The 21,731-nt window shown below is 36.9% G+C and overlaps 1 protein-coding gene across 4 annotated transcripts in view; it reads right to left on the reverse strand.

Annotated features, from left to right (window-relative positions):
- Positions 1 to 1,580: 1,580 nt before the first annotated feature.
- The window catches only part of GRM8 (glutamate metabotropic receptor 8), a 356,570-nt gene continuing 336,419 nt past the window's right edge, over positions 1,581 to 21,731 (reverse strand). For 2 of the 4 annotated variants that reach the window (XM_033011479.2, XM_033011478.2), the window contains 2 exons: positions 10,462 to 10,763; positions 1,581 to 2,707 (listed from right to left, as the gene is read on the reverse strand). In XM_033011479.2, the coding sequence (XP_032867370.1) occupies positions 10,467 to 10,763 (297 nt within the window). In that variant the 3' untranslated portion in view covers positions 1,581 to 2,707; positions 10,462 to 10,466. The remainder of the gene's footprint in view (positions 2,708 to 10,461; positions 10,764 to 21,731) is intronic. The other 2 variants (XM_033011477.2, XM_042793172.1) reach the window with 1 other exon arrangement.

Genomic DNA, 21,731 nt, shown 5'->3' on the forward strand with positions numbered 1-21,731 from the left:
CTCTAGAGGGATACAAGAGAAGAATGTGCTTTTGATCACAGTTACAGGAGACAGATATGCACCATTCTATGCAAATGCATAAACTGAACATAACTACTCTATAGAAGCAAAATCTGTAGACCAGTGCTGTTCTGTTGCATTTTGAAAACGTCCAATTCAATCCATAATTCATAATATGTGCTCATTTATCTGATAAGTTGCAATAATACTAGTGAGACTCATGGACTTAATATACTCCATGTTTCAGACAGAATCACACAAAAAATGTAAAGAATAATTTGCATTCCATTTTTACTCAACTGCTCAACCAAGAAAACTGTATATTTATCTCGGTAAATCTGTTTAGGATAAAATTTTCTTTGGACTATTGTGAAACTGGAAGATATTAATATATCATATGCTGATCTTTATGTGTATATAAAATATGTTTATTTGTATATGAAATGTGTTTAAAAGGCAATTCCTATGTACTGGTTTTTAAATTCATATTGTTATGCTTATGTTATTACATAGAGATATTACAGACAAAATATTTTATTTTTTTTGTTGTGGATTGAAAACTAAAATTTTCAAAGGTTTCTTGAAAAGAAACAGTGGCAAAACATGGTTTGCAGATAGAACAGATTCTCTCTTTTTCTCTCTTAGGAAATCCATCCTAGACATGGAAGTCTCTTGTGAAAACACTTATCTAATCAATACATTTTCACAAAAAAAACCCTTGAATTTGATGAGATACTAGCTAACAAAACAGAACTAAAACTGGTTTTATGAACAGTTTTCACAAGCGTTATTGCATTAGCTCAATTACTCATGCTTAAAGTTAAGCATATATTAGTTTATAGGTTTGAGACTGATGTGTTTGTGGCATAGTCGAAAAGGAATTTTCACACAGTATGTCACACAAACCAAACACACAATACCACACTATACCAAAGCAATCATTGGTTAATAATTCAGGTGTTTAAATGCTGGAAAAAAAAAAAAAAAAAAAAACAAACAAAACAAAACAAAACAAAACAAAACAAAAAAACTATGTTTTTGTCAAATATTTTGAAAATGGAAATTCACTCTCATGCAGTTTGCTGACTCTGGTGGAGTATAAATGTTGACATTGTAACAGAAAGATTCCATTTCAGATACTTCAACTTTCATTCATATAAGTTAGGACACACCACAGCTTCTTTAAGATATGTTATAAAAATACAGCTCCTTTGAGGAAAAAAGCACAAGGAGCCATCCAGGCTAATTCAGGAGAAATAACATTTAATAGCCAACTGATTATGAAGACCCATTGACTTGATGAATGGTAAATAGTGTTTGGAGTGAAAAAGTCTTAAAGAACATCACAGGTATAGTAACAAGTTGGAAAGTTCTTAGCTGTCTTTTTTAAAACTTCTTTGGAGGGGTTTATTAACATGATAGATATCTATATGAATTTTTCTTTCTCTTTGCATAATCATTTCTAACGCACACACAGTCATTTGACATGGGAGTTAGAAGGTGTGAAGATTGTAGATGGACATCTATTTGTCTGATTGTTGTTAATAAGGCAATAGTACATATATCCACTAGGTTACTGCTTTCCAAATTCTTCATTGATTTCTCTCCTGTTATTTCAAAGTCACCTTTATTGAGATAAGCATCTGCTACATTCCCCTGTCAGAGACAGGATACTGGGCTGAATAGACTTTCAGCTTAATCCGGACTACCTGTCATAAAGTCTTACAAACTATAAATTCCAGAAATTGAAAGGATCAAAATTATTAGTGGAGGTTCAAAAATAAAATACAATCATACAAAATAATAACTGTCAGGACTCCTTCACTTTACAAACATATAAAATGCACTTACTTTGAGGGTCAGAAGGGGGGAAAAAATCCTTCCATTAGAAAATATAGTCACAAAGCTTTGAACAAATAAATTCACACACCGCAGAGTACAGACACACACATGCATGTAGGCATGCACGTACATACACGCACATGTGCACACATACACACACACACACATGCTTAGAGTTTACACTGCATTCTTCTGATGCCACGATTATTTTATTTGTACGCTCACCTTTACTGCACATTCTAAACAAATAATAGACAACAGTGTAAGGATTTTTCTTCCTTAAAACTGCAACAAAACAAGTCTCAACATTTGCAAAACATTCCTTTATTATTAGAAATAAATTATTTTGTATAAAAATTAGCATGCGTTGACCATTGCATTTTTTTTAGCATAACCCAGGACTTAATTCAGTCAGCCGCCACAAGAAACAAACTCATCTTCTTTTACGAGTTGAACAATGTAGGACAGGAAAGGAAATTGTCACAATCACAAAAAAGTACTTACAAATATAACATCAGACATGATTTATTTCAACAGCATTTTTTCACAAGCTAACCTTTGTTTTCCTTTTGTGATTTACTTCCTTTTGTGAGCGAACAGTTCATAAGCTTGATACTCTGTCTCTATGTTATAAAACTGGACTTTTCCTTCCCCTGTCTTTGCCTTTTACCTCTTGTTTAATCCTTGTCCTTTAGGAGACTGACTATTGATTTGAATGTAGTCTAGTGATATTTCCAAGAATGAATTCTGGTGGTGGTAAAGTCTATGTTTGCAAGATCCGATTCTGCAGGTCTTCCAGTGAATTTCATTCCTGCTCAGTTTGCCTGATTGCTGTAACTGACATAAGTTGTCTTGGTAGAGGAGGCTGTAAATTAAAAAACCAAAAACAAACAACAACAGAAAACAAAGTTCAGGATTTTTTAGAATCAAGATAGAATAAAAAATCCCACATATTTAATATTTGAACCCAGACAGTGTCCAATTATATTTCCAAATACCAAGGCCCATGTTCATGGAGTAAAGTAAGAAAGTTTAAGCATGTATATAAGCTGTAAATTGGATGGCAAGTTCTGTGTTCTTGAAGATAACTTATTTTTTTCATGACTTGGGGAAGCAGAGGGCAACAGAGAGGAACAATGATTAGTGGTTTTAGCATATCCATAACAGAATTTAAAAATACTGTTTATCTGGTATTATTTTGGCTGATTTCTGTATAGATGTATTTTAATTTAGAGCAAAGCCTAACATGAGAAACATCTCCAAGGTAGTGAAACTGAGTAGCTAGTGCCTACAGAGCACATTCTATGAAGAACATTCCGACAAAAAGCAGAAACGTTTATGAAAGCCTAGGCTATATTTTAGAGCTGCCATGCTATTTTGGTCTCTTATTGTTGATGGTCAGCTGATCATGTCTTCCTCTGAGCCAAGCTATTACCCCTTGTTCAGAATACAGCAACATGTTAAGAACGTTAAACACCTTTACTATTGTAAAAGTGAACAACTGTGAATCTTATGTGGAATTTTGTGTCATCTTCTAGACCTTATATCTTATGAATTTGCTGTAAAAAATATGGCCTAACTCTCCACTGCTGTGATAATGTAGTGGTGAGAAGAGTGAAGTGATGACATCAGGTCTCATAGGCAGCTCCCTAATTTTAAACCAGTTGGGTGCATGGCAAATCAGACTGCCAGGAGACTGTGTCTTTTTTGTCTCCATAATAAGGTCTATGTCACACTACATAAAGAGAAATTTGGTTTCCCATATGTTTTATATTCCGTCAGCTACAGATATGTTCTGCTTGTCATAGTGAAGACTGCAACTGGCAGGATGAAAATAATTTGGTGGTTGTCTGGTCTATAGATTCAAAGATCTTAATTCTATTCCCATACCTTCCTTCCTTTCTTCAATTTCTTTTTTCTATATAGATCTGGTGGGAACAGATGAGATAGATAGGAAAAGGATTACTCATGCTAACTCCTAAATCCAGCCCAATAATCCAATTATTTGGGAAGAATAGACTCCAGAAACCAAGAAATGGCAGTTTCTTTCTCCTTCATGAAAGATTAAACTAAATCAAACATCACTAAAATTGCTGCAGAATAATACTAGGTGGTATAAATAAGTTTGCTGTTTGCTTTTTCATGTTTTCTTTGAGTTTCTGAGCAATTTGATTCTAATATTGCATTTTCCATTCTGTAAGACACAACAGAACCAGACCAATATAATTCATATATCACTACAATTTTTGTTCCTTAAGAATGTATAGATAAGAACGAATAATCAAAAGGAAGCTGCAAAATGTAGTATTTCTTACTTCCACTTGCACAGGTAGCTCCAGTACTTTGTGTATGGAAGAGCTAATTCATGAAAGGATTGCTTTTGGCACATTAAGCACGTCTTTCACACAATCGATCACAGCATTCAAGTACCAACATAAAATAGTTTTATTTGCATGTATTGGGACACTTGAAGCAAATATAGCCTCATTTACATCTTTCATATTTTTCAGATGGGATGTACTGCTCCCATCTGAACTCTCCCATGTTTCCACAGCTGGATTTCTGAGAGGATTCTATTTTTCCTTTGCCCTGTTAAGTTCCTTCTGAAAATAATGCAGGACTGCTGAAATGGCACCAAGATCCTTAGACCATAAAAGGACTTTGTTCCCAGCTAAGAATTAACAGATAAATGTACATCTGCAAACTCTGCACACTTGGGAACAAAAAGATGAAGGGAGCAGAATAAATTTGCAAGAAGCTCAAAATATAAAATAAAGTAGTAACTGCACCTCAGGTGATTTAGAGATATTTGTTAATTTGCTGTAATTTTGTTATATATCTGAGACAGTTTTGACAGAATTAATCTAGGACTGATCAAGAAACAAAAATTATCCTATTGAGTTCTGAGTGTTCTCACTTAAAAAATTATAGCACAAGAAGACAGTGTAGATAGTAGTTCAAAATCTATTAAATCTAATGTTATCTCCAAACAATGTTTTTTTTTTCTTACTTGATAAATATTGCAAGTGTCTTTATAGTTCACTGTAATAAGCCTACAGTTCCTGTTTGGGGATCTGAAAGCTTCAGCAGCTGGTGTCCTGCTCTTTAAGACTGTTAGCATTTCATAGTAATAACATGAACAGCATTTGGCAAGCATAGATGGCCAGAAAAACTAACAGACTTGGCTAAAAGTATTTCTGGGAATGAACACTCTTTTCTAGCTCCTGCTACTATATTGCTGTTGGAATGAGACAAAAAGAAAAAGAATAAAATAAAACACTATCTAAAGCAATTTAGAATGATTATAGTGATCTGACCTATATGTATTTAAATTACTTGTTATTGTTATGCCTTCTGTAATTGCATCCGGATATATTTTTTTCGTCCTGTTTCCCAGATACAATTTGTTTTCCACTGAATATGAATTTATTTCCATAAAAAAACATGACTGTATTCACAGAGAAGACAACATGGAATAAAGTCTGTTACATGGAACAGGACAAACTAGACACATCAGAGTTGTCTCTGGATGGGAAGCAAAAGGAATTATCTGACTGTGTCACCTTATTTCTTACCTAGTTATGAGCATTGTTGTCACTACCAGTATTTGTTCTTGGGAAATGTTGGGAAATGCTTACTACACAATTATGATATACTAGGAATAACCTGATTATTTGTGATCAGCTTCATATACTATCACTGATAAAAAAAGATCTACCTCACATGGAGTCAGTACAAGAGGAAATTTTGCAATAGTGAGAACTTTTTACTACTGACTTACAGAAAACGACTTCATAGAATCCTATAATTGTTTGGGATTGAAGGGAACTTAAAGATCATCTAGTTCCAGTCCCCTGCCATGGGCAGGGTCACCTACCACCAGATCAGGTTGTTCAAATCCCCATCCAACCTGGCCTTGAACAATTCCAGTGATGGGACACCCACAACCTCTCTGGGCTACCTGTGCCAGTGTTTCACCACACTCACAGGAGAGAATTTCTTCCTTATATCTAATCTAAATCTACCCTCTTTCAGTTTAAAACCATTCTCCCTCATTCTATCACTACACTCCCTGATAAAGACTTCCTCCCCATCTTTCTTGTTGGCCTCCTTTAAGTATTGGAAGGTCTCTATGACGTCTCCCTGGAGCCTTCTCTTCTCCAGGCTGAACAACCCCAACTCTCTCAGCCTATCCTTATAAGGGAGGTACTCCAGACCCTGGGTCATCTTTGTGGCCTCCTCTGGATGTGCTCCAACAGGTCCATATCCTTCTTATGTTGAGAGCCTCAGAGCTGGACACAGTACTCCAGATGGGTTCTCATGAGAGCAGAGTACAGGGGGAGAATCACCTATCTTGACCTGCTGGTCACACTTCTCCTGATGCAGCCCAGGATATGGTTGGCTTTCTGGGCTGTGAGCACACATTGCTGGCTCGTACTCAGTTTCCCATTCACTAACACCAACAAGTCCTTCTCTGCAGGGCTGCTCTCAATTCACTCATTTCCCAGCCTGTATTTGTGGTTGGAATTTCCCTGACCCATGTGCAGCACCTTGCACTTGTTGGACTTCATGGGGTAGGCATGGGCCCCCTCTTGATGGCATCTCTTCCCTCCAGCGTGTTGACCGCACCACACAGCTTGATGTTACTGTCAAACTGGCTGAGGGTGCACTCAGTCCCACTGTCCATGCCACTGACAAAGATGTTGAACACCTATTACAGTAGCGACACCTGAGGAACACCACTTGTCACTGCTCTCCACACTGACTGCAACTCTTTGAGTGCAACCATCCAGCCAATTCCTTATCTACCAAGTATTCCATCCATCAAATCCATGTTTCCCCAATTTAGAGACAAGGATGTCATGTGGAACAGTGTCAAACACTTCGTACAAGTCCAGGTAGATGATGTCAGTTTCTCTTCCTTTATTCACCAGCACTGTAACCCCATTGTAGAAGGCCACCAAATTTGTCAGGCATGATTTGACCTTAGTGAAGCCATGCTGGCTATCACCAATCACCTTCTTATTTTTCATGTGCCCTGGCACAGTTTCCATGATGATCTGCTCCATGATCTTGTCAGGCACAGAGATGAGACTGACTGGCCTGTAGTTCTCCACATCTTTTTTTATCTTTTTAAAAATAGGGGATATGTTTCCCCTTTTACACTCAGTGGGAACTTCACCAGACTACCAAAACTTTTCAATCATGATGGATAGTGGATTAGTTACTTCATCTGTCAGTTCCCTCGAGACCTGTGGATGCATCTCATCAGGTCCCATGGACCTGTGCACTTTTAAGTTCCTTAAATGGTCTCAGACCTGGTCTTCTCCTATAGTGGGCGGTTATTCATTCTCCCAGTCCCTGCCTTTGCCTTCTGTGTCTTGGGCGGTGTGGCTAGAGCACTTGTCAGTGAAGACTGAGGAAAAAAAGTTGTTGAATATCTCAGTCTTCTCTATGTCCCTGGTAGCTAGGTCTCTTGTTTCCTTCTGGAGAGGGCACACACTTTCTGTAGTCTTCTTTTTATCATTGATGTACCTACAGAAGCTTTTTTGGTTGCCCTTGACACCCCTGGTCAAATTTAATTCTATCAGGACTTTGGCCTTCCTAACCTGATCCCTGACTGCTTGGACAGTTTCTCTGTATTCCTCTCAGGCTATCTGTCCTTGCTTCCACTCTCTGTAGGCCTACTTCTAATGTTTGAGCTTGTCCAGGAGCTCCTTGTTCATCCATGCAGGCCTCTTGGTGTTCTTAGCTGATTTCTTCTTTGTCTGGATGCATTGCTTCTGAACTTGAACTTGGATAAGGTGATCCTAGAATATTAACTTGCTTTCTTGGCCCCTGTTCCCTCCAGAGGGCTTTATCCAATGGTATTCTACTAAGCAGATCCCTGAAGGGACCAAAGTCTGCTTCTCCTGAAGTCCAGGGTAGTGAATTTGTTGTACACTCTCTTTGCTGCCCTAGTGATCTTGAACTCCACAATTTCATGGTCACTATTGCCAAGGCTGCCCTTGAGCTTTACATTCCCCACCAGCCACTCCTTGTTGGTGGGAGCAGCATGTTGTCTCCTCTATCAGTTGGAGAAAGTGATCATCAGTGCCTTCCAGGAGCCTCCTGGATTGCTTGTGCCCTGTTACGTTGTCCCTCCAAAAGATATCAGGGTGGTTGAAGTCCCCCATAAGGACCAGGGCTTGTTAACATGAAGCTGTTCCTATATGTCTATAGAGGACCTCATTCACACAGTCTTCCTGGTCAGGTCACCTGTAGCAGATCCTCAGTGTAGCATCTCTTGTCCCTGCCTTCCCTTCAATCCTGACCCATAACCTCTTGGTCGGCTCCTCATCCATCCCCAGGCAGAGCTCCATGCAATCCAGATGGTCATTGACACAGAGGGCAATGCCCGCTCCTCATGTCCCCTGGCTCTCCTTCCTAAAGAGCCTGTATTAATCCATTCCAACACTTCAGTCAGAAGAATCATCCCACCATATCTCCATGAGGCCAATAAGATCATAGTCCTGCAGGTGTACATGTCTCTAACTCCTCTTGCTTATTTCCCATGCTATGTGCATTTGCATAGAGTCATTTAAGCTGGGCCCCTGATAGAGCTGACTTAGTGGCTGTAACTCCTTTTTTCTTCTCTTCAGGTGCTCTCCTGTTGACCTGTGATCCCTCCCCAGTCTCTGGGCATCTATTGCTGGCACTATGTGGCATTGTGCACTGATAATTCACAGGAACATCCAAAAGTATTGACAATAATGGTTTTGGCAGACAAAAGGGAAGATGATCAAATCCAAATGGTACAGAACAATTTTGGGGAAAATAGAAAGCCATGTTGAGGCCAGGAGCTCAATTATATAGGGACAACAACTCTCTGGAGTGCAAATTACCTGACTTTGAATTTTTGCCTATGAAGCATTATGACGCCTGGATCAAAGCCTAGTCAGGATATACTCCTAGTGAGCTCAGAATTATATAGAGGTATTACTGATAAAATCATGTTTGGAGCACAGTAAATAAGCATTAACTTGCATACATGACACTAGTGGAGAAGCAGACTTACTTCCAATAGCAGCTGTTTCCATGAATTATGTATAATCATAGTTTAAGGAATACCAGACACAGCATTCCTTAATTAGGTACAGTAGATAAACAGCAGATACTCAAGACTTTCCTATCAACACTCTTTCTCACCTTACTGTGGAATCCCTTCTTTCAACTTTCCTCAGAAGTCTATAATTTTACAAACTCAGCAAAATCTACCTCTCTTCTCCTTCTGAATTTTCTTTTGGTGACTTCTAAAGATTTGAGAAATTATTGAGTTCTTCATATTTCCATCCTATTATTTGATCCACAAGCAATTTAATTGCCTTTCTCCTTTTCCTCTTTGCTACAAGTCATAATCTGAATCTGTATAAATGCATAACTCAGTCTAGCAGGTTTACACATTTTGATGGGTCGTGAGTTTTCAAGTGAATTGGTTTGCACTCAGCATTCTCCATGCATAAGCAACTATAGTATGGTAAACTTATAGACTATTTTTATATAGTCCTCAATCTGGCAAACACTAAATTCTATGGTGGGTTGCATTTTTTTAAAATAAGTGCATTATTTTTCTGTAAGCTTGATACTGTCTTATCTGAATGTGCTCAAGCAAAACAGTACTAATCAATCTCTTATCAACATAATTAAAAAGTAATAAAAATTAAAACAAACAAACAAAACAAAAAAAAACAACCAAACAAAAAAAAAACCAACCAAACAAACAAACTTAATTTGCAGTAAAATGACTGAAAAAATTGTATTTAACTGTAACAGCTGCTGTCTATCTTATGTGACCTCTAACTTCTCAATAGAGACCAGTTATCCATCACTACTAAGCTCCTGGGGTAAAGTTACTGGCTCTACTCATATTTTATTATTTTTATTATTGTGAAATTCAGTTTATAAGACTGTATGTCATATGATGGAATGCAAGATACAGTCTTTGTTTTGTTCTATACCAGAGCAATTTAGAGATGTGGCAAGATTCAAGAACTTTTTCCCATTACTCACCTGTGACATATCAGAATGTGTAATGATTAAGCTGTATACAAATTATCACAATTTTGCACTAAGATGAGTAAGACTACAACAAAAACCTGGATGGGAAGAGTTATTCTGAGAAGCATTAGTACTCATGAGTTGTGATAAATGAAAAAGTCACCAAATATTAAGTTAAGGTGGAAAGGTAAAAAGCATTATTTTCACTTCCATATCTAACTGTAAAATAAAACCAATGTTAACTGTTTTCATTAGATTATTTTTTAACAGCATTGGAGTTTTGACCACAAATACATCGCATGAACTTCCAGGACATACCACAACTGTCATAGCAATACACAACACATCAAATTAGCACTATCTAAACCAGATCATTTTAAAAAGATGTGGTTTTCCAAAATCTGCTGGTGCTTATTTTTTCTTTATACTAGCCTCCTGTGAAAAACAATTTGTCTGAAACAACTCTAGGCATTCCTACATTCAACAGTACAAGAATTTTGACACGTCTCTGGATTCATGCAGAACAAGAAACAAAAAGAGTGGAGTTTATTATTAAAAGAAAATGCATTCTTGTGAACGTACATCTATTAGGAAGTGCTGCCACTCTTGACCATGGGAAAGTCTACAGATGACTTACTGTTGGTTTCAAGACTTTCACACAGTTCAGTTTTGACCTCGCCATTTGGTCTGTCATTTCCTTTTTGGGTCAGTTTGCTTTGCATTGTGGCAGCTGTCACCACAGCCTTGAAGCTCCGCTTCCGTTTTTGGACGTTCTGCTCTGGATGAAAAATGATAATATAAACCTTGGGCATGTAGAGCATGCCTAGAGACACAGAAGCACTTAAACTCATGGAGACAGTAAGTGTTGTTGTCTGGATGTACATCTGGGGAAGGAAAGAAACAACAACAAAAAAATCTTTGTTATGTTGATTTAATATAAGAAGGAAAATAAAGTAATTAACTCAAAAATACAAAATGGAAAGGGAACCACTAACACTACTCCTTTTCCGTACATACATCAGAAGGTCCCTTGACTTTGACTGCCTTTAATTATAGTCAAGTATATTTGTTTCACGTTCTTTTTTTAACCTTAAGAGTAGGTTGTAAAAACAACATAATATTTATTAAATTTAATTTTCATAATACTAATCAAGAAGTTGTAGCAACCATATTTTCAGAAAAGAAGCAAATATGCCTGTACAGGAAAAGAGGAGTGACAATAAGGTTAGCCTTGAATCATCTATTTTAATACACAGAAGCCTCTACAATATGCCACATGATGATTCATTGGTGTGTGCAGCATGGCTCAACTGGCAGCAGTCATAACACAGATTCTAATGAAATCTTTGATACACAATTTGAGTTTCAAGCTTGGAAAAAAAAATGTTTCTGTTTCTCCATAGTGAATCTTGAATATTCTTGAGTTTGTTCGGGCATTTTTTTGTTCATTTTTAACATTTCCACCACACTGTTGAGTTCTAGTCATAATGCTCTGTTGGCACACAATAAACACATTAATATGTCATAGTCCTAACTAAGAAATCAGAAAATCAGGGAACCATGAAATCAGATCGAAAAAGACCACAGTCCCCGATAGATAGAAAGGAAAAATCTGACATTTCTGAGTGAGTCTGTCTATTGTTTGTTATCAGATACAAAAAGAAATCAACTCTGGTCTTCCACAGTCCCATAAAAGAAAATGACAATGATCATTCCATAAGAAAAACAGAGAAAAGTTTCTATTTGGAAAAGTATTCAGAGAGTTTATTAGAAATACTAATTGTAGATCTGCGCAAAATTTATTTTTTTCATATGAAATTATATTTTATTGGACATTTTATGATACTACAATTTTATTTTACAGTTCTGTGTGGTTTTCTAAACTAAGTAGGAAGTCTCTCAGTAATCATGTTGTTATAATGAAAACGATACTGAAGTAAAACCGGCTCACTGCCTTGACAGAGGATCCAGTGACACTGTTGTCAAGCATGATTTTGAACACTGGCCAATACTATCATATTAACCTGGAGATAAGGCAGGAATTCTGTCTGCAATGTCAGCTTCAGATCATCTGTTTTTATTAAGTGCCCTTGGGTAACTTGGCCCTTGGCAGAAATGTGGAGATATAAAGTGGTGTACAGTCACAATTATAGTTGAACATTTTTAAATGTCTTTCAACTTATAAAGTTTTTCCCTTAGATATTTTCTCCTTAGAAATCACAAATAAACTGTGGTCTCACTTAAAGAAATGTTAGGTGAGAAATGTAACAAATGTATTTTTGAAGTGTGGACTTTTGCTTTGAACCACCTTGCGAAGCATCTGTATAACTGTACAGAAAACTGCCAAATATTACCATAAAATGTGGGATAGCCCAATCTACTCTTTAATAAAAGACTGACAATGCTTCAAAATTTGTAAGAAGCTGAACCTGCTTTCAGGGACAACACCAGACTGAAAAGACCATCAGGATTGTCTTCTTATTGTGCTGAGGAAAGTTATAGGAGCAACACCTTCCTTCATGTCAATTATACATTAAGACAATACATCAGGAAATATACACAGTACAGTCCTTTCTCACATCAGTGAAATAATTCCATTCCTTTCAGTCTCCAAAATGACAGTGGTGTCCCTGAAAGAAGAGTTTGGCTTACATTTTGCATGAACACTTGTAATAAAAACTTCACACAACTACATTAATACACAGTTGTTTTCAAACGTCTGTGGAAGGACCTCTGTGCAGATGCAGGTTCACACACAAACACCACCAATGACATATCCATTTCTCTCTGAAGCAAATTGGCTGATCTCAAATTAAAATGCTACAACAGTGGCTTTTAGGGTTAAGTGTTGCATTAAGTGGTGTCCAAAAGCAAAAGTATTCTGGTTTCTATAGAAGTGTATATTTCCTAGTGGGATTTTCAAAACTGAAATCAGTGCAAGTAATACCTTTAACAAACTGTAGTGCATATGAAAATTCCATTAAACAGAAAAAATCCTGTTTTGAAGTCTTACCATTTTTTAAAATCCCATTCATGGAAGTTAAGTGGCTGACTGAGATTCACATGTGGAATCTGTAAAATGCCTGGCATTTAAACATATATTTTTTTTAAGTCCTTATCAAGTACCCAAGCTGTAAGGCTTGTCTTTCTCCCATGTTTCAGTAGAGTTAGAAGATTAGAAAGGATAAAGAACCTCTGGATGTTATAGGGTAAAATACATACATTCATGCAATAGTAATAGTCATATTAGCAACAAATATGTGCATTATGGTAGATCTGAATAATCTTTTTTGTGATAAGAAGTCCCACAGTGTCAAGCTCTTACAAATACTAAAGAGAAAACATATCTGCCTGAAGGTTTACATTCAAGTAAACTTCATAAATCAATCAACTTTAAATCTGATCATGCATTCACTGACATAATAAGAGCCCATGGATTTCAATGCACTTAGTGCAGGTATTTTGCATGATCCATATCATTACATCTAATGTATTTTCTGTAGATTTAATTGAAATGACCAGCATAATACCCTATTTAAAAAAATCCGGATCACAGATAGTTTCACATTGCATATTACAGTTCATATGCAGTGGGATTTATTTCTAATGATTGCTGTGTTTTTGAAGCAGCCATTATAATTACTGAAACATTAAAACTAGAGTGAGTTGGGAATTTCCTGACAGAACAGTTTTCAAATAGTGAATATAGTCTTTACAGAGCTTCAGCCTCAGGGATCCTGTTTTGCATGGATCACCCTTACTCTTTAATGGAGCTAATTGGAAAGAAGGGCTTCAAGAAACTTACTAGACCTTTAGAGGAAGGATTTGAATGTATACTTACATGTACCCATTGTGTGTGGTGTGTACATCAGTCTGACTCCATAGGCTAATGCAACTGCATACTCAGCTGGAGACTAGTTGTCAATGACAGCCTTGGTCTGATTCCTTTTCCTATTAGAATCACAGAACTGCTTGGGTTGGAAGGGACCATTAAAGGTCATCTAGTCCAACTACTCTGCAATAAGCAGAGACATCTTTAACTAGATCACATTGCTCAGAGCCCCATCCAACCTGACCTTGGATGTTGCTGGGGATGAGGCATCTGCAACCTCTCCAGGCAACTTGTTCCAGTGTTTCACCACGCTCATTGTAAAAAACTTCTCCCTTATATGTAGTCTGAATCTATGCTCTTTTAGTTTAAAACCATTACCCCTTGCTTTATTGCAACAGGCCCTACTTCTTTTTAAATGGTCATCTGCAGACTGAGAGTCAGTTTATAGGACAGAAGTATCCCCTGAATCTAATCTTTCCCATCTTTGGAGTTTTACTTCCTGCAGCCTGATGAAGCACAAGTCTAGAAAACAGAATGCCAGACAGTTGGCTTGACTTTTGTCTAACTCTTACATTGTTTTATCCCTGACAAGAAGGCGATGTTGTTTTATGGCTGTGAATTCTGGGTACATTTATTATTCTGGCTATGTAACTAACTGTAACGTTTACAGAATTAGCTGCTCTAAAAATCAAGGAACAATAAAAATAGTTCAGTTTAATAAGATATGAGGTCTGAATAATTTTTCATGTGTCTCACAGCGGTAATTCACTCTAAGTCACAGGAGAATAAAGGTCCCTTTTTCACAATTCATGGTTACACAGAAATGAATTTCAGCACTCCTCACACTAAAATCCCTTCTGAACTACAAACTTTTTGTCCAGTAAAGCCTTTCACAGATGTAACAAAGACTGCTATATCTATTCTCTTTGTTCTTGACAGTCAGAAGATATAAGACAGAAAACTAAAATCATAGTAACACAAGAAAAAAAAAATCTTTATACTGTGGGAAAAACTTGAGGCCTAAATACCTTCCTGTCTCCATACCCCACCTCAACCCCACACCAGAACTAATACAGGACATCTTATGTACTGTTTTCCATCTCCACAAGTGACAAAAGTTCCATCACAGCAGACTGTCTCATGTAGATGATCTAGATCCTGTGTACCCACTCAGACATATGTTTTGTCTATCTCACAAATGACCTGTACCCTTTCCGCATCAGAAGGGTCCTACAAACTTGGTGATATAGCCTGACTGGCTCAGCAGCTAAAATAGATAATGGCTGCATGGATATTTAGGGATTTTCTATCTTCTACCATTGATTCGAGGACGATGTATCTCCTCCTTTCTACTCTGAAACTTAAAATGTGACATAGGAAATATTGGGGCACTCAGAAAGGATATTTTAGAAAAACACAGATACTCTGATGGTTTCTTCAATTTGGAAGTACTTGAAACTGAATTAGCTCCTCGGTAACCTGAAAAATTTCTATGCATCAGAGCAGGTGTGTGCACCAAACTGTCCCAGTGAGGGTAGCTGAATGATGATTTCTCATCTAGGCTTCACTGCTTAGAATTGAAATACCCCCCACATCCTCAGTAGTGTCCCATCAGTTTGGTGCTTGCAAAGGTAACACCATGCACAGAGCATGGCTCAAGTTCAACACAAAGAAACCACTTTCATTAAAGAAAATAAAAATAGTTGCAATGTCACAACTTTTGTCCAGATTGAGTCCTTGATTTGAGCCCTCCCCTACTTTCACACATAAGATTATATTCAGGCTTTCATCAGAATTGCTGATTTTCTCATGCTATTTATTTTTCTTTTCTATTCAGTTTCAATAGGTCAAATAGAGGGTACCTCGCACCCAGACTGAACCCTAATCTGGTTTTAATAGTATATCCTGGGTAGGTGGGAGATATGGTTATTGTGATTTCTTGAGTGAATTGAATCCAAGTTTTCCACTTTGGTTCAAGCTCTCTAACTGCTAGTAGTTGTAACACAGAAGATGAGAAGTCCAGCAGTTAGTGAAGTGTTAAACCACAGAGGGAAGGTTTGGTGCATCTCAAGCTATCAGGCTGCCTAGTCTAGATCTAACTCAGCTACCTGCACTCCAAAGAGAAGTGGATGTTTAAAAAGATGCAGCAGGTCTAATGTCTCTTATTGGCTAATTCTATACAACTTGCCCTTTAGAAGTGCCTTTCTCCACAGCCTCAGCATCAAACACTGGAGTCTGAACTGTCCTGCTGAGACATATACTCAGATAGACATTCCTGAACGTGTCCCACACTGCCAGTAACAGAGCAGAAAATTGAATTATGATTTAATTTTCCCCTTATCCTTGTTACCAAATACTTTATCTCTCTTATGTGAATCTTCTCGGCTCCTTCAACCAGTTTCATTTTTTTTAAGGCCTGAACTGCAGCAAGCTTTGTTTCCCACAAGGCTTTTTTTGCTCTCATTCCCTACTGTCACTCTCACCTTCACTCTCAGCTGTTGGAAGCCTTTATCAGATCATTTATAGCCAGAAGATAAATGTTACATCATAAAATAGAAATACATGCCATATATCCACAGGCATCCCACAGATTGGGAAAGACAGCAAAATGGTCCCTCTCCATTTGTGGTGGAGAGAGCATGAGTGTTTTTAGTCTCAGAAAAACACTGAAAGCATTCATAGCCATCCTCCCTCTGATGCAGAATCTAGAGAGCTTAGAAGAAGACAGTCTCTTTCTCCTTTTGAAGTCAGGTACATGACATAGCACTACAGTTGTTTTTGCATGTGTTGCTGCTTGCTAGAGTTGACTGGATGACAACACTTGTTTCATAGATGTGTTCACAAATCAGAAAGAAACACCTTGCAATGGATTCTACACCAAAAATCAACGTGGAAACGGCTGTCTACAGGCAAACATGTTTGAAATCAGGAAGGTATAAACAGGGAGATAACAATGATGGCAAGGTGCCAATAACTAACAAGAGGATTCATGCTCCTCTGCAGAACTTCCATCCCCATAAGCTTACACCTACAGATTATTATTGCTTTCAGTGCACAACATACTCCTCTGCCTGGACCTATGGGAAGAAAAATAATCTTTTCTTAAAGAAAAACAATACAGGTGCAAGTCAGTCATTGTTTTGCTCATATAACAAGATTATTTGCCAGGTATTATATAAAATTAAAGGAATGACTTTTCTTCGAACATTTGTTCAGTTAGAAAACATAGGAAACTACTTAACATATAAGTTTTTTAATCTTTTAAAACCATTCCTTACCAAAGTACCAATTAAAATGAGTCTTTGAGAGAAAAAGTCAAAGCCTTGTCACAAACATGAAAGTACGACATTCATTATTTTCTCAATCAGTAAATGAAGGCTGTAATTCTGTACATTGCAGAGAAAACTGAGAAAATAAATTCTCTTAATCTGTACATTTCAGTTGCTTTCAGAAACTTTAGGATAAATGAAAGATCTAATAGCTAATTTTAAATTAAATGTTTGCCACCTTTAAAAAGTATGAACTTTCATTAAAACTTGAATGCAAGAGGGACTATAAAAGCTTGTAGCCTCGGTGAAACCTGTATATACTTACATTTCAGAAACTGAATTATGGTAATGATTTCACTGTTCAGATTTTTCACTTAAGTCTAATTTTGACCTTTTTTGCAGTATTTATAAGTATTTCCCTTCTACCCATAAATTATTTTATGCAAATAAAGGAATAGTTTTACTAGGTCTTTTTTTAACATTGTATTAATTCTCTTAAGGTAAGCAGATACAGAGAACTCTGAGTTCTCAACTGCTCATTGGAAATCATATGTACCACAACTGCACATTTCAAAATTTGCATTGCATGGTTTTCCCTCCAGTTTTATTTCACCACATACCTCAAACTAACCTGAGTTCATCCAAATATTTTCCAGTGACTTCTCAATACCCGATTTTAACACAGAGGTAGAGTAGGGCAGCTGTATCCTAAAGACAACGCCTGAAACTCAGATAATGGGAATTTGAAGACATTCACTTCACCAAGATTTGGTAATCTATCTTGTCATCAGGGAACAACTTCTCCTGGCACCAGTAATGATTGTCCAACTCTGTGTATTTCTTCATCTCATTTCCTAACAAGACATGATTCCTTTGTCACATAGAGAGTATCAGGATATTATTGTAATGTATCAAATAAAAAGAGGAATTGTTGATCTATTGGCCTGTGGAACAACTAATATAAATGTAATAATCTACTACTGTGTCTATATGAAACAATGCTATGGTGTAGGCCTGGGCAGTAGGACTCTACTGCCTGCATAGTTAAACTGTTAGAGCACTCCCAGCACAAGGGGGCCTGGACTTGAACCAACTCACACTCTCCCCAACTGTTCGCAGGAGTTTGTCCAGACTTTGGGACGATTCTCACTATGTAACATTCATATACCCACATTGTTCTTGCTGAGAAATTAAGAGATTTTAATATTATAGATCTAGTGAGACCATGACAACTGGTTTCATGACCTGTGAGTATTCTTGACAATGTATAGTTACTATTTTAGATAGACCCCAAGAGGACAACAGAGGAGACATCCATGTAGACCAGAGGATGAACTGATTGAGGTCAGACCTGCAGAGAAGGACTGAGAGATACCAGTGAATGAAAAATTAGATATGAGCCAGCAATGTATGCTTGTAGCCCAGAAAGCCAATCATATCCTGGACTGCATAAAAAGAAGCATGGCCAGAAGGTTGAGGGAAGTGATTCTTCCCCTCTACTCTGCTCTCGTGAGACCTCACCTGGAGGACTGTGTCCAGCTCTGGGGTCCCCAGTACAAGAAAGGCTTGGACCTGTTAGAGCAGGTCCAGAGGAGGGCCACAAAAATGATCAGAGCTGGAACACCTCTCCTATGGAGAGAGGCTGAGAGAGTTGGGGATCTTCAGGCTGGAGAAGAGAAGGATCTAGGTAGACCCTACTGTGGCCTTTTAATATATAAAGGGGGATTATAAGAGAGACAGCGAAAGACTGTTTACTAAGGCCTGTAGTGATAGGACAAAGGGCAACAGTTTTAAACTGAAAGAAGGTAGATTTAAATTGAATATAAGGAAGACTTTTATTATGATGAGCCTGGTAAGACAGTGGAACAGGTTTCCCTGAGAGGATGTGGATGTCCCATCACTGGACGTGTTCAAGGTCAGGTTGGACAGGGATTTGAGTAACTTGGTCTACTGGAAGGTGTCCCTGCCCATGGCAGGGGTGTTGGAACTAGATGACCTTTAAATATCCCTTCCAACCCAACCCATTCTATGATTCTATGACAGATTCTATGATTTTATGATTCACAGCAACATGGCACTTTCTCAACACAGTAGACATTAATGGCAGGTAACATATCTGTTGGTAAATGTCACTTCTAACCATAAAATTATAGAAAATTGGCTTTTTGCCTGTTTTAATTCCTTGGGTTTGTTCCTTCCTCTTCCCTTTGTTTGTTTCAGTATATAAGTTTCAGATGTTTTAGCCCTTCTGTACTTCCTACATTTGAAAGAGCTTTCTGTTGATGTGTAACCCCTGTAGACATAGTTTGTTGTTTTACAGATAACATCGTAGAATATTGGCATCAGAAATTATGCTGTTTTGTGGAAAAGTTGGAGAAGATTAGATGAAACAAGTGCTGCATTATGAACTATTCTGCTCATTGGGAATGAGCAACATTTTTGAAGGGAAAAAAATGTTCAGTTTCATCTGCAACACTGATTACAATGTTTATTAAGAATAGTAGTAAACTAAAGTCTGCTTTTTTACCGTCATCCCTCCTCAGGACATATGTCTCATGGAAAATGCTAGACACTACCTTGCAGACCTTCAAAATAATTTAAAATATCAGTAGGTAATTTGATTCTTTTTTCTTCAATAAATTAGGTTAGATATCACACTATCATACAGCTTCCATATATCAGAGCACATAATTTATTGCAGTGTTATGGTTTCTAAAGTGCCATGTGATCCATTCATCTCATCAATTTTACTATAAATAGAGTTACAGCAGTCAATCACTGACCAAAGACCAATCTCTACTATGTCTGTTGTAGTGTGTATGTCAGTCCTGATATTCAGTACTGAAATTCAGAAGCTCGAGTAGAAAATAGGTACTCACAATTTGTAAAACTAAGCTAAGAAATCTACAAATACCAGTAAAAAAAAAAACAAAACAAAACAAAACAAAACAAAACAAAACAAAACAAAACAAAAAAACAGTCAATATTAGATAATCATAGTGAAAAAAGTCTGTGCTTCATGGAAAAACTGAGTAAGGAGATTATTTTAAAAGTAGTTCCTATGTTATCCATTAATTAAATCTTCAACATAATATAGAAATAGGATTTTTATGGTATATTGTGTTACACTTCAGATCTTCTTACAGGCAAAATGCCAAGCAAAGAATTTATTGTTAGTCTAATTAAAATCTTAACAGACTAATCAAAACTATAGCAAATATTTTTATTAATCTAATTACAATGATGCTAGCTTTTACTGTTCAAATTACTTAATTATTACAGGAAAATCTCATTAATAATGCAGCTAAATCTGTTATAAATTAAATTCTGTGTATCAATCCCTTTCCCCCAGTAATACACACCCTGTCTGTGCTCTTCTGGTTCCTAAGGACAACAGACTCAGCCCTCCACAAGAAGAAGAGATGGAAAGGGAGGTTATGCTGAGTTGTCAGCATCTCAAATCCTTCACTAGGAGAAAGTGCATGATATTGATGGCCAGTGTTTCCTCCCCCTTAGTCTTGGGTCCAGCTGAGGTTACTTTTACACATTTCCTAACACTGTGCTGATTTGCTCTTTTGAAAAATGAGTTCCTATCTACAGCCAGTCTATCTGCACCCATTAACTGCTTATTAATCGAAATTAAGTCCCAGTTACTTTGTTATTAAGTGACTTCACACGTTTATTAGATCTTCACCATATACCAGATTCAGAGAGCTAAACTGAAACAAGTTAGGCAGTAGTCTCACACACAAGCCAAAATGTATCCCGAAAGCCCACATTGACAGGTCAGTACAAAGCCTGTAGCCTCTTCCTAGTAACAAAACCCAGTATTTATTGGTCTACAACCGGGTACTCTGTATAACAGTTAATTTCAACCTTATTTCCAATTTTATTTAATAAAAATTACTCCTTTACTATAAGATTTCCAAAAATTTTCTACCATAGTCCAGCCTTCTAATCACTTTCATACTCCTTTCAAATACCTAGAAAATTAAAACTCTGCAGTCAAATGCACTCTAATTTGCACAGCATAGATCAATTCATCCAGATAACATGCAGCACAATTTAGAGAATCATTTTATTTTTACACTATTATAATTTTTAGCAAAATTTATTTTATAGAAGATGTTTATTATTAATTCATTCTTCAGGTATCTACTTTAAATGCACACTGTATTTATCCTAAAGCTAAATCAACTAGCAAATGTGGCAGGTGGACAACTCTTCAAAATAAATTCATGTAGATTGGCATGTCTTCAATTATAATCCATTTGAATATATGGGAGCTGACATTTTGGAACACTTAAAACTCAGGATGCCAGTTGGTAACCCCAAAATTGTCATTTCCCTATGCATAATTGTCTAGTGATGAAAAGGGGAAAGAAAACTGCCTCATAGAGAACTAAGGAAAGATGTTACCAGGAAAAAAAAGTATGGCTTGGATTTCATTCATACTCCAGGTTTAAAATAAAAACTGAATTGTTTCCTATAAGACAGAAAGACAGTTGTTATTAACTGACACATTCTTATAACTAGAATATATTGCTAAGTAGAAAGTAATCTTTTATTCTTGTCCAGATTTTAAATTTACAGAATATTAAAATATTGTCTTTCTAAAATGACCAATACTGACCGAAGATCTATTTCCTATATTCCCAAAACATAAAAAAAGGTTAACTTTAATTGCTAGTTTATTATGCTATTAACTGCATTTTAGATTCTGTTTTCTGAAGTCTTTTAAATATGCATTA

This window comes from Tyto alba, unplaced genomic scaffold (assembly GCF_018691265.1).
Source record: "Tyto alba isolate M040663 unplaced genomic scaffold, T.alba_DEE_v4.0 Super-Scaffold_2, whole genome shotgun sequence".
Taxonomy (NCBI): Eukaryota; Metazoa; Chordata; class Aves; order Strigiformes; family Tytonidae; genus Tyto; species Tyto alba.